The 12,192-nt window shown below is 43.0% G+C and overlaps 1 protein-coding gene across 4 annotated transcripts in view; it reads right to left on the bottom strand.

Annotated features, from left to right (window-relative positions):
- RPAP1 (RNA polymerase II associated protein 1) overlaps nt 1–11,482 on the bottom strand; it is a 56,927-nt gene extending 45,445 nt beyond the window's left edge. For 2 of the 4 annotated variants that reach the window (XR_013228435.1, XM_077322814.1), the window contains exons 1-4: nt 11,327–11,482; nt 6,115–6,352; nt 1,649–1,788; nt 57–149 (exon numbers count right to left, since the gene is read on the bottom strand). Coding sequence is in view for 3 of the 4 variants with exons in the window: in XM_077322814.1 (XP_077178929.1) it covers nt 57–149; nt 1,649–1,788; nt 6,115–6,304 (423 nt within the window). In the remaining variant the exon portion in view is untranslated. Of the gene's footprint in view, nt 1–56; nt 150–1,648; nt 1,789–6,114; nt 6,353–7,201; nt 7,352–11,326 lie in introns of those variants that run through there. The other 2 variants (XM_077322815.1, XM_077322816.1) reach the window with 2 other exon arrangements.
- Between the last annotated feature and the right edge of the window lie 710 nt (nt 11,483–12,192).

Genomic DNA, 12,192 nt, shown 5'->3' with positions numbered 1-12,192 from the left:
TGGCACACAACTGTTAAGATGGGGATCCACCTGGCAAATAAAAAGCTGCTTCTTACCTCAGTTTTTATTTCAGATCTGTGAAAAACTCTGGGAAACGGATCTCCAGTAGACAATGGTATGGTCACACTTCCTGCGCTTGTGTCATGCTCCTGTCACAAATAACGCAGAGATACCATATGAGCATTAACTTCCTTACAAGACAAACTCTAGCATGGCCTAGCAGATGCAAACTGGATTTAGGTTTGGATTTAGTAGACATTCAGATGTCTCCTCAGCCCTGAAATGGTAGCACTTGTGCAAACTAGTCTGCATTTCTGTTTCAGATATTCTCATGCTGTGCTTGACTAACAGGGGCCTACCTGTATAAAAGGTACATCTGAAAATACCACACATAGTAAAGGCAGTTCTGTGCCTTACACAGCAATAGTATTTGTTGTTTGCAACCACACTAACAGTCCAGTTTAATGAATAGTTTACTACAGTGTAATTGTCCTGATTTCAGAGGGGAGAAACTGTGTAGGAGATTGAGCTGTAAGTGTGAATAACAGATTTATTTTATTCATTTATTTATTTTTATTTATATACTGCCCTCCCCGGAGGCTCAAGGGAGGAAACGGGAAAAAGATACAGATAACATATGGTAACATGTGATCAGCAATAACATTATAACAATAACCTTAACATGATAAGAACAATAACATTAGAGAATGATGGAACTATAAAACAGCCTCAGCGCAACTCTTACTGGGATCCATTGGGTTAGGCAGATTGATAGCAGTTGTAGTTGGGGGGGGGGCTTGGGGCCATTTGGAAGCGATGGTTCGGGTCGACTTCAACCAAATGCCTGGCGGAGGAGCTCCCCTTTTCAGCCCCTGTGGAACTGTTTAGGTTCTGTCAGGGACCTGATCTCCTCTGGGAGCTCGTTCCACCAGGTGGGGGCCGGAATGGAGAAAGCTCTGGCCCTGGTTGAGGTCAAGCGGGCTCCCTTGGGGCCAGGGACCACTAGGGGTTGGAGGTAGTGTCTTCTGATATTTTATGTATTTGTTGGAATTCACTGGTCAATGTACCATAAACAAAATTGACTGCATTAAGAGGCAAATGTCAAAACCTGGCCTGAATACTTTTCACAGTCATGTTCAACCAACAAAAATTGAAAGAGAGACATACAAGTTCAACCTGAATTTTGGACAAATATGGGAGATTTTAGGTGGATAGTTTTTAGGTGCCTAGTTTTCCTCTGAGAGTAGACACTACAGCTCAGAACTACCCCTAGGCACTGACGTCTCCAGTTCATATCAAGCAAATCCTCTGAGGCCTTGTAAGACCACTGCCAGTTGGCAAATGCTGGCAATACTGGCCTAGGTAGGACAATAACTTGTCAGTAAAACCAGCACCATACATTCAGCAATCGATAATATGGCTTCAGGCCCTGGACTGCTCCTTCTCCCCTCTCCAGAAAAGGTTACACAAAAAGTTCACGGATGCATATCTATACCATTCAGCATTTCCTAGATCAAAATTTGACTTACATTGGAAAAGCATTGCAATATTTGTTTTTAGGGTGTACAACTCCAGATTCAGTATTTCTCAATAGTCTACACAAGATGTTTACTTATCTATTATTGTAACACCGGTGAATACAACATACAATTATTTTGCTGAGGACCGCTGTGATGTGTTCATCACTATGATCCAGCTGCCCTTCTGGATCCTCAAAGTGAACATGGGTACTTCTGAACTTGGATTTCTTTGGGGGACCTGGTAGAGTGGGGGGCACTTCCGGAAAGTCTAAAAAAAAAGGTATGAACAGTGTTAAAGAAACATGTGTTATGTTAAGATATCAGAGATGAAGGATTAAAAGTTCAATGGTTATATCACCGATCAGTTTCAAGACTAAAGGAAATAATATGGAAGGTGGAGCCTTAAGAGTAAAGATTGAATTCGAACTGCTAACTATAAAACAAAAAGATCATTTATTACAATGGATATGTGAGTTCTTATTTCCATTTGAAACAGAAGAACAAATTAAAAATGCATGATCAAATGGATGCAGAATTTTAGAGAGCAAATACTTTTACAATAATGGGCACAGCTACAGGATACAGAAATCAAGTTTACAGACATTCAGACATTTTATTTATTTATTTATTTATTTATATTTATTTTTCTATTCCACCCTTCACCAAGGGCTCAAGGCAGATCACATGGGATAAAATACAAACATAAATCTATAAAGTAGGAATTTATTATATTCTAAAATTAATCATTCTAATTAGATTAAGTTATTATTATAATTATTGCAAATCACTTCCTTCTCCCAGGCAAAGAAGAGGGCAGGGTCATAAACTGGTGGGTTTGTTCACAGAAAATTGGTACCAAATGTTTTTTAGATGGTATGGTACTCCAAGGGATATTTTAAAAATGGACAAAAATGACAAAGGAAAATGCTGGAAATGTCAAGAGACAGATGGAACTTTTTATCATTACAATGCAAAATGTATTAAAATTAAAATTTCCAATGGAAGCTAAGAAATTATGTTTCCCATGGAAGCTGTTGGAAATACTAGTGGATAAACCACCAAAAGTCTTGAAAGAGATATTTGAATATACAGTGACTACAGTTAGAACCATTCTACGCAGCAGAATGGAATCCGATGCTTGCCCAAACTTAGAAGACTAGAATAATAAAATGGCCAAATATGCAGTAATGGAGACCAACACAGTTACAAAGAGGAGTCAGACAAGGCTGCCTCCTAGACCCTGTTTTGTTCAATATTTATGTGAACTGGTTAATAACTATCTTTCAGAATACAGATGTTCATGCCCCTAAGCTAGCCACAGAGAAAAGACACCCAATTATGATGTAGGCAGATGATGTAGTCCAGCTCTTGGTGTCCAGGGTTGGTTTAAGTAGACCACTGGTAGCATTTGCCAGCCAATGTCAAAAAGAAAATCTACTAACTGTATTTTATTATTTACTTATTTTATTTATTTAGATTTTTTATACTGCCCTTTCCCTACGGCTCTGGGTGGTTTAGATAAAACATTTTAGAACATTTACATAAAACAATATCAATATAACAATAACATACCAACTAGAATAACTAGAACAACAATTCAACAACAATAACTCTGACACTCCCTCAGTAGGTTCAACCTCTCCGTCTGGGGGGGACCTGCAGATGTTTTGGGTCAGTTGGCCTCAAGCAAATGCCTGATGGAAGAACTCCCATTTGCAGGCCCTGCTTCGATAAAACCTTGATAAAACAAAAGTACTGTGCTTTCATAATACTTTTGTGAAATCTAAGTGGAGGATCAATGGTCATGATATCAAAAAAAGATCAATTTTGATATGTGAGGAAAGTTAGAAAGTCTACTATGAAAGTAGGTAGAAAATAAATATAGAATGAGAAATAATCTAAAACAGTATATAACTTTATAAAGTTACTAGCAAGAAAGCCCTTTGCAAGCAGGAATAAAATGGGCGCTAGGACCCAGAGGACACCAGGAGGTGCAGATCTCTCTGTGTCTCTCTCTGCCTCCCTTGCAGCACAAGCGATAGGAGGGAATAAGGTATCTGTGTATCTTTCTCTGTCTCTGGCGCGGCTGAGAGGAACGTGGCTAGTGTCCAGGGACGGAGGGTGGGAGCTGTAGGGGCAGGGCCAACGCTGGCTGCACCCTGATTGGCCCTATTCCAACTTGGACAGCTGGACACATTCCACCCCCCAAGCTGTTTCACAAATATATAGAGGAAACATGGATAAGGATAAGGATATGAAGTTGAATAATACAAATTTTACTACTATGCAATATACACGATGAACCTCTGTTTTGGATTGTGGCATAACAATATGAATAATTATAGATAAAATGTTTAATATGCTAATGTGGAGGTGAGAAGATAGAATAAGTACTAATAATGAAAATTAACAATATAGTGAACTAATAGCTTAGGTTAAAATATTTTAAATAAGAATGAATAACTATTAATTATTGTTATTGTCAAATTTACACACAGATGACCTTGGACTTCTAAAGAACCTTTATTTTTTTGTAATATTTGCAGACTGGGCTATCCCAATTTATTAATGCAGTTTCTTATATCACACCATTACAATCTAATTCATTAGCAGTTATCAATGTATTTGGATTGAAACACAGACCAAACCCTGTATCTTACAAAATCTAAGGCAACTGTAAGTAAAGCTAAACTGCTGAGTGATTTCCTACAATCAGATGGATTACAAGCCAGGCCTAGTGCTGAATTGGGATTTAAACTGCAGCTGCAGTAGTCATATGCCAAAAGAGATCAATACAGGTGACACATGGTCAGATTTGTTATCACCCAGTTGCTTGGTCATCTGTATTACTACAAACACGGTGCAGTTTTTTCTACTATACAATGCACAAATTCCAGCCATTTTTGGCTGCTGCAGCAAACCCCCTCCCCCCCATAAAGGCTTGGATCCTGCAAACACATTCTTTCCAGCTGCGACAGAGCTTATTTCCTCTGCTGCTAGCACTGTAAAACAGCAAACCAAACCCGCAAGCAAAGCACTTCTATAAGCTGAAGGGCTCCAGTGGGAAACCACCATCTTCCACAAACAGAAGCACTAGCAACAATGGAAAAAAGCTGCCCTGTGGTGGGAGCAAAGTGCATGCTGGACATGTCAGAATCCAAGTCATAGGAGTCTTGTGGCACCTTAAAGCCCAAAAGATTTATGGAAGCATAAGCTTTTGTGGGCTGCATCTCACCTCACCAGATCCACAAAACTTAACAGCATTGTTTATTGGGCCTAAAATGTTCAAAAATGGACTGTGGAAAGATTCCAGACACTCTAGTACAAAATAGTGGGTTTCAGAGGTTTGAGGGTTTCTTATAATGCAGAAAATGACTCTTCATCAGAAGGTACCTAAACAGCATAATATGAAAAACAACTTTATTTGTCAATGTAACACCTATTCATCCTTTATTTTGAGAAAAGAGGGAATGTAAGACAAAACAAAACAAAAAAGTGGCAGAAAACAGTAAGAGAAGGAAAGAAGGAATGCAGGGTCCAAAGTTGGTGATATGAACAAGAAAGACCTCTGCTGAGTTCCAAGTTCATAGATGTTGGTCCCAAACAGTATAAGGCATTGAAGGTCAAAGCCTTCAACTGTGCCCAGAAATAAACTAGAAGTCAGTGTAGATTGGCCAAAGTTGGAGTGGTACGGTGCCTATAACCCACTCCAGTCAACATCCTGGTTGCAGCATTCTGTATTAACCAAAATTTCTGAACTCCAGATAAGGAAGTTTCTTGTTGTCTTCTGTACAAAGTCCCTTCCATTCAAGTGGTGAGGCTAATCTGAACTTGGCACAGGGCCTTTTGAGTTTTGGTTCTATATAGTGTACTGACCTTTGACGCCAGACCTGGTTGGCGATGTACAGACATTTCACTTATATTTGTTTTTAAGCTGCTGCTGCTGCTGATTTGGATCCCACCGCATTGTTCTGAGAGGTCACAGCCTCCACTGCAGGCCAGTGTGAGACAGCTGCAGACACTGAAGGAGGCTTGGGGAGGAGTTGGGATTTTAAAATAAATACAGTATTTGCTGGCATATAAGACTACTTTTCCCCCCTGAAAAACATGCCTCCAAGTGGGGGGGGTCGTCCTATACGCTGAGTGCACTTCAGTTGGGATAGCCATAGCTGCCCATAGTACTGTAATGTAATGTAACAAACTCTATATTCTGAGTGGAAATGTTGGGGGGTCGTCTTATACGCCCAGTCGTCTTATATGCCGGCAAATACGGTAAATAAAAAAGGAGGTAACAAGAACCACTGCATGCATGACATCTCACAAGAGTCCAGTGGCATCTTTAAGACCAACAGATTTATTCAAGGCATGAGCTTTCGAGTACAAGCACTCTTCCTCAGACTATGAACTCGAAAGCTCACACCTTGAATAAATCTTTGTTAGTCTTAAAGGTGCTACTGGATTCTGATTTTGTTGTGCTACTTCAAACAAACAGGGCTACCCACTTGAATCTACTCACAAGAGTGTTTTCTTTTGAAGAAGGCCAAGTACAATTGGAATATCTACATAGTGTTAAAAAAAACTGAAATAAACTTACCATCTAGTGACACCACATCTCTGTTGTGTTGCAGTGGAAGTCTCTCCTCGACGCCATTTCCCCCATCCCCTCTTCTCTTGTCTGCCTTCTTTACAACCTTCACTGCTGGAGAAGCCTTTGATGCCAGGAACTGATTCTGAAATTTCAACAGATCCGCTTCTGACTCCCCAGGCTTTGGCCTTGGCAACATCTTTCTCCTTTGTTCTCAGAGTCTTCCACTGGAGAATCTGTGGGTTATCTGACGTAGATACAAAGAAACAAAACAAAACAGACAATAGGCCCTGACTTGGGGAAACCAGCTTTGGTGGAATCCTTATTTTCATACTCCTAGCTGACACAGACCTTGGAGCATCCTAAAAGCCAAGAAATCTATCAATACCCAAACCAAGGGTGGCACTGAACAGCCACCCAGCCTTCCCTCCTAGAAAAGGTGCCCTCCTATGCTAAGCATTGCCAACCAAAACAATATGCTGAATTGGTGCACATATTCCTCATAAACAACAGGTATAGTATGTTCCCAAAAGGGGAGTGGAGAGCTCTTGTTCATGGGTTTGCTATTTTAGATAGGAGACAGAACATTCTCTCTGTGATCCACATGCCTTTGAATTGGCTGCTGCTCATACAGCTTTCCTGAAGGGCTTCTTTCCTTTCTTCTGTAGTTCACAACACCAGCATCCCCATTCCCCCCCCCCCCTTATTTCTGGGACTGTCTCAGCAGGGGTGGCAGTAAGCACATTTCATCTAACTAGCCCATTTCTGATGTGCATAAGCAGCAGTACAGAACTTCTAAAGCCAAGCATTTGATACCCTTGAGAGATGGATTTCAAAGACCACCAGGGGGGCAAATTAAACAAACTGACCCCTTGCAATCAAAACTGTTTTCCAATTCTCTCTCTGATGGTTGCCTGTGCCCTGCCTCCTTTTGGAAGTGAGCAGGCAGAAGTAATGTATGCATTTTCTGTCATTTAAGGAATCTGGAGGTCCTTTGTTTAAAAGGTATGATTACTTCCAAAATGCCGTACAAAGCAGATCCTTCCTTGACCGAAGTAATATATACTAGCAAGACGGAATACCACAGAGCAATCACCTGATATCTGCAGTATTTGTCATTCTGGCAACTCATTTGAAGGTGAAAGCATGCAACATCTTTCATCCAGAAGAAACATTACAAGATAGTTCAGCAGGAAGCAGGTTAGAAGAAAATAGTGCTTACCGCATCTTTGAGGAAGACTTTAACCTTTTCATTACAGGGAACAATGAGAGAGAGAGAGAGACCCAAAATGGTCAGTCCAATACAGCCCCTGTCTATCTAAACAATTTTTAAAAATCTGGGTGGCAGGTGTTCCATTATGAGAGCAGGGTTGTTTTCCTGCCATATTGGGGAGTGGGTTGTATTTTTCTGTGTTGTTTTAATGGGGTTATTGTTTTGGGATTTTGATACTGTAACCCACCATGAGCCAATACACCAAGAGTGGCAGGTAAATAGTAGTAGTAGTAGTAGTAGTAGTAGTAGTAGTAGTAGTAGTAGTAGTAGTAGTAATTTATACCCCCAATTTCCTCCCCAATGGAAATCCAAAGTGGCTTACACCGTTTTCTCCCTTTACCTCTTGAGAGATATGTTATGGTGAGAAACAGTGACTGACCTGAGAAAGCTTCATATGAATTCAAAACTAGGATTCTCTAGTCCAAATCAAGCTGTCCAATGTGATACATCTCCTCACAGCAATTGCATGTGCTTTTCAACCTTGCTACATACCAGAAACCAGGTAGACCGTTTTCCCACTCAGTATTCCAATCCATTCAATTCAATTAAAATTGCACACGTGTAAAGACTACATCCCCTACTTGCTTCCTAAAGGTTTAGACAAACTTTTGGCCACAACACCCTCCTGAAAATGCAAAGACAAAGGTAAAAGATGACATTCACCCCACACTACAAATCATACTTCTAGGAACTTCTTTGCTTCTGCTGCTTTCTCACCTCCAAAAAGGCAGCCTCAGAAGTTATGCATTTTTAGCATCACCTTGTAGATGGGAATAGAAATACTCATTTCCTCCACACAAACCTATCAATGTGGGTTGGTTTTGCACCCTAGGAATCTTCAAACAGCCAAAGGAATCCTATTCAAACTTGTCGCACAGCAGCCCAGAACAACCACAGATGGTCACAGCTCTGCTTCAAAGTACCTGAGGGATTGCCTCTCTGCTTACACCCTGCAAAGAACCTACGCTATAGCACTTTGAAGAGCCTACACTATAGCACTTCCAACTTCCTGGTGATCCCTGGCCCCAGGGAAGCTCGCTTGGCCTCAACAAGGGCCAGAGCTTTTTCCATCCAGGCCCCCAACTGGTGGAACGAGCTCCCAGAGGAGATCAGGACCCTGACGGAACGTGAACAGTTCCACAGGGCCTGCAAAAGGAAGCTCCTCCACCAGGCATTTGGTTGAGGTCAACTTGTGCTATCACTTCCCAAGGGCCCACCTACTGAGCCCCTACCTATGACACCCACCATAATTCCGCCCACCCCACTGGGCTATCAGTATGAGTTAATTTAATGTTTCTCACATTTTTCTACTGTTCCACATTGCTTGTTGTTTCACTTCATTCATTATTGTTAATCTAAGTTATCTATATTGTTCCTGTTCTGTTTTATGTGAACTGCCCTGAGCCTTCAGGGAAGGCAGTATATAAATATAATTAATTAATTAATAGTCAATGGAATTCTACATTCTAATATCTAAGTCAAATCTGAGGAAACTTAAACCAAGTGACTGGAGCTGTGAATGGAGATGACAAAAAAATTCAATATCTAAATACATGGGGGAAGGTGGGAAAACTCAAAATGTTAAAAGGATCTCCTGTGGTTTTAAGAAATGGAAGCCCTCAGTGGCAATCTGCTATAGAAGCTCAGTAGGAGCCTTACTGCACAGGAGATGCCATACTGCTGCCTGGTTTCTGACTGAGGTTGGGGTACCTCAAGTTTTCCCACTCCCACACAGGGTAGCATTTGGCTCTCTGCAGCCCATCTGCCCCAGATTTGTGCTCCTGCACAAGGCAGCCAGGGTGGCAAGGTTCCACTGTGCTGCAGGGCAGTGTGGGCCATGCTTTTAAAAATTGTTACAAGCATGTGGTGCATCACAACACAGTACACAGTCCTAAAAATAAAAATAAATGCCCCAGGCGGCTCTACCATGCTGCACAGCCCGGGGAGGGTGGTATATAAATATGATGGATGGATGGATGGATGGATGGATGGAATAAACCACCTGTGGCATTTCTTTTTATTTTTCGCAACATGGTACTGCAGGCATGGGGAGAGAAACCAGACCAGGACAGCCCAATTTTTCCACTTTCCACTTTTTCCACGCACAGATGAGGCCCACAGCAAAAAAAGAATGCAGATTTATCCATGTTCCCTTGCTGCAAGTTGACTGAGGGCCTGAGTTGCACCAGGACTGCCCCTGGCTGGCGCTGACATCATCCAGAAGTAGGTATTAGCCCCGTGACTAGAGGAACACTGGGCTGGGCCAAATTCCAGGTGTGGAAAAAGTCTTTGTGATGTTGTGCTCCTCATGCACCTTTAACCTAACCTACCTCACAGGGTTGTTAGGAGGATAAAAAGAGAAATGATATAAGCAGTTTTGGACCCCACTGTGGGGAAAGACAGGGGGGAAATGAAGGGGGAAAGGAATAAATATAGCTGAAGAAGATAGCAGATAAAAGGTAGGTTGGGAAATGGTTGAGAAAGAGAGAATGAGGCAGGGAAAGGGGAGAGGATATGGGGTTGTTGGGTGGATGGAAAGGGGGAAATAATGTAGGATGTTCCACCTCACAAGTTCTTGAAGGTTCACTACAATGCAGCTAGCAGCTAGCCCCACACAACTGGGGCCTAGTTTTCTTATGTTGAGACAACATGTGAAGGCAGGGAAGATGGGACAGAGGGGCACGTAAAGGGCACATGTGGTAGGGAAAAAAGGAAGCAGGAAAGGGAGAGTGAGTATGGGTCTTTCAGGGAAGAGTCATGGGGAAATAGTGGAGGAGGGGGAAATGAGATTCCTTCCCCCACCCCAAGTCTATGCAGGTTCCCTCTTGTTCTCTGCCTACAGGAGTCATGTACATGAAGCTTCTTTCATGTACAGCTCCCTGAGTAGAATTCTAGCATCTGATTAAAATGTGACTTTGTCAGAAAAATTCCTTGTGAAACTGGGCCAATACCTATGCAATTCCGTTACACATGCAATATTAACATGTCAGCATGCACCCATGCTGTTATCTTCGGAATAGTAGCATTGCACGTGCAATGGCTGAAATGAGACACTGGATACAGGTAATACTGCATGGCTAAGTTCCTCTTGCCTGACAGCATCAGACCTAGGATGTCATGGTAAAGAAAACCACAACTATCACACACAAATATGTATACAAAATGCAGAAATCTTTATATCTTTGGCATTCATCCCACCAGGCAGAGAGGAAAAAGTCAGGTTTTATTATTAGCTACAAGAATTTCAGTAAGACCCTGCACAAAATTAACCACTAGCACACGAGCTACATATTTCTTTCAGCTTTTCTCTATAATCATAAAATCATATAACTTGAAAATACATTCAAAATGGCAAGTGTTCCTATTCCTTCTGGCTTCTCTCAAAAGTTCATATTTAAATGTATGTAAACACCGCTACAGAATACTTCATGAAAGATACATAAATCTTCCAGTGATTTGCTTATAGGAAGTCTTATGCTGTCCCTTTCTGGCTATAGTTTCATTCCTACTCCACTACCGGAAACTTTTAAAAGACGCTGAACATGGGCCATTGTTCCTATGTTCTATCCAAACTAGCAACGGTGGGAGAGGATGGGTCTCTGAGTCATTTTAACTAGCAGCTGCCCGTCTCCAGAAAAAATAAAGCCAGCGAGGTGCATCCTAAGAACTGCAGGCTCTTTGCCCACCCCCCAGATCAGTCATTTTTATTCTAAAATTGCCAGCAGCGACAGCAGCGAGACTGCAAGTATGGCAGGGGACACAAGCTGCCTTGGTGCGCAGGGGGACGGGGTGCACACGTGCTAAGAGGCGCTTCTTTCTTCAGGGCTGCCGCCCGTGTCCAAAGGGAAGGCCGCGGGGCCAGAAGGCGGAGGGGGGGGGCTTCTGCTGCCCCCCTCCGCCACGGCTCGCTCCTACAGAAGCTCTCCGCCCCGGCCAGCGCCAACTGACCTGTGCTTCCCAGGCGCCGCCGGGCCTCTTCTAGCTGCAGCTGCACTTCCGCTGTCAACCCCGCCGCCGCTCACGCACACCCCGCCCCTTCCGCTGCAGTCTGGCTGGCCAGGCGGGCCTCGCGGGGCTGCGACTCGAGGCGGAGCTGCGCGCGGCTGGTCCAAGAGGGGGTTTGGGGACAGGGAAGTCCATCCCGGAGATTGCAGTGGGGTTTCCTCTCCCGTGAGGAGGGCGCATGCGAGCGTGGCCACCAGGCTTCCCGTAGCCCGGCTTTCAGCTCAATAGACTTAAGGCACCGGATCAGAACGCAGCTTTCGAGGCTCTCCTTCAGGCGGGACGCTTAAAAAGACAGCACAGGAGTGAAAAAAGATCTCTCCCGGGCGGGGATGGGGAGGCCGCGTTGTCAGCAATCCCGCGTGGAAGGCCTTGCAAAGCGGGCCCTGCAAGATCCTGGCCAAGAGGCCGCAATAGCATGAAGTGGGAGATCCCCCCCTTGTTTTTTTCAAAATGTTTTTTTCTATCATGCGACTTGATGAAGAGCTCCAGCCAGATGGAGAACTCTGAGGCACCAATACTTTCTGGTGATATTTTGGTTGTTCTTAATGAAATGCTTTTATTTTCGGAATTTTGAAAACATTTTGCTATGCTCCCACAGTGCTACCTGTTATTTCTGGGGGTGTTGCACCCCTGCTTTCCTAGTAATATTGCCTTATGCTACAAGCCTATGCTATGGCTGCTGTTGTTGCCAGGCAGGTGAAAATCAGGAAAGCATTTTTGAGCCTCCGGAACTTCAGCCTTTTGGGCAACTATGAAGGACAAGGACCGCAAAGAGCTTTTCAACACCACAAAACCTTAAGCCAGTGCCC

The sequence above is a fragment of the Paroedura picta genome, chromosome 2 (genome assembly GCF_049243985.1).
Source record: "Paroedura picta isolate Pp20150507F chromosome 2, Ppicta_v3.0, whole genome shotgun sequence".
NCBI classification, from domain to species: domain Eukaryota; kingdom Metazoa; phylum Chordata; class Lepidosauria; order Squamata; family Gekkonidae; genus Paroedura; species Paroedura picta.
Note: the sequence above shows the minus strand (reverse complement) of the source record. Positions and strands in the feature narration are given on the sequence as shown.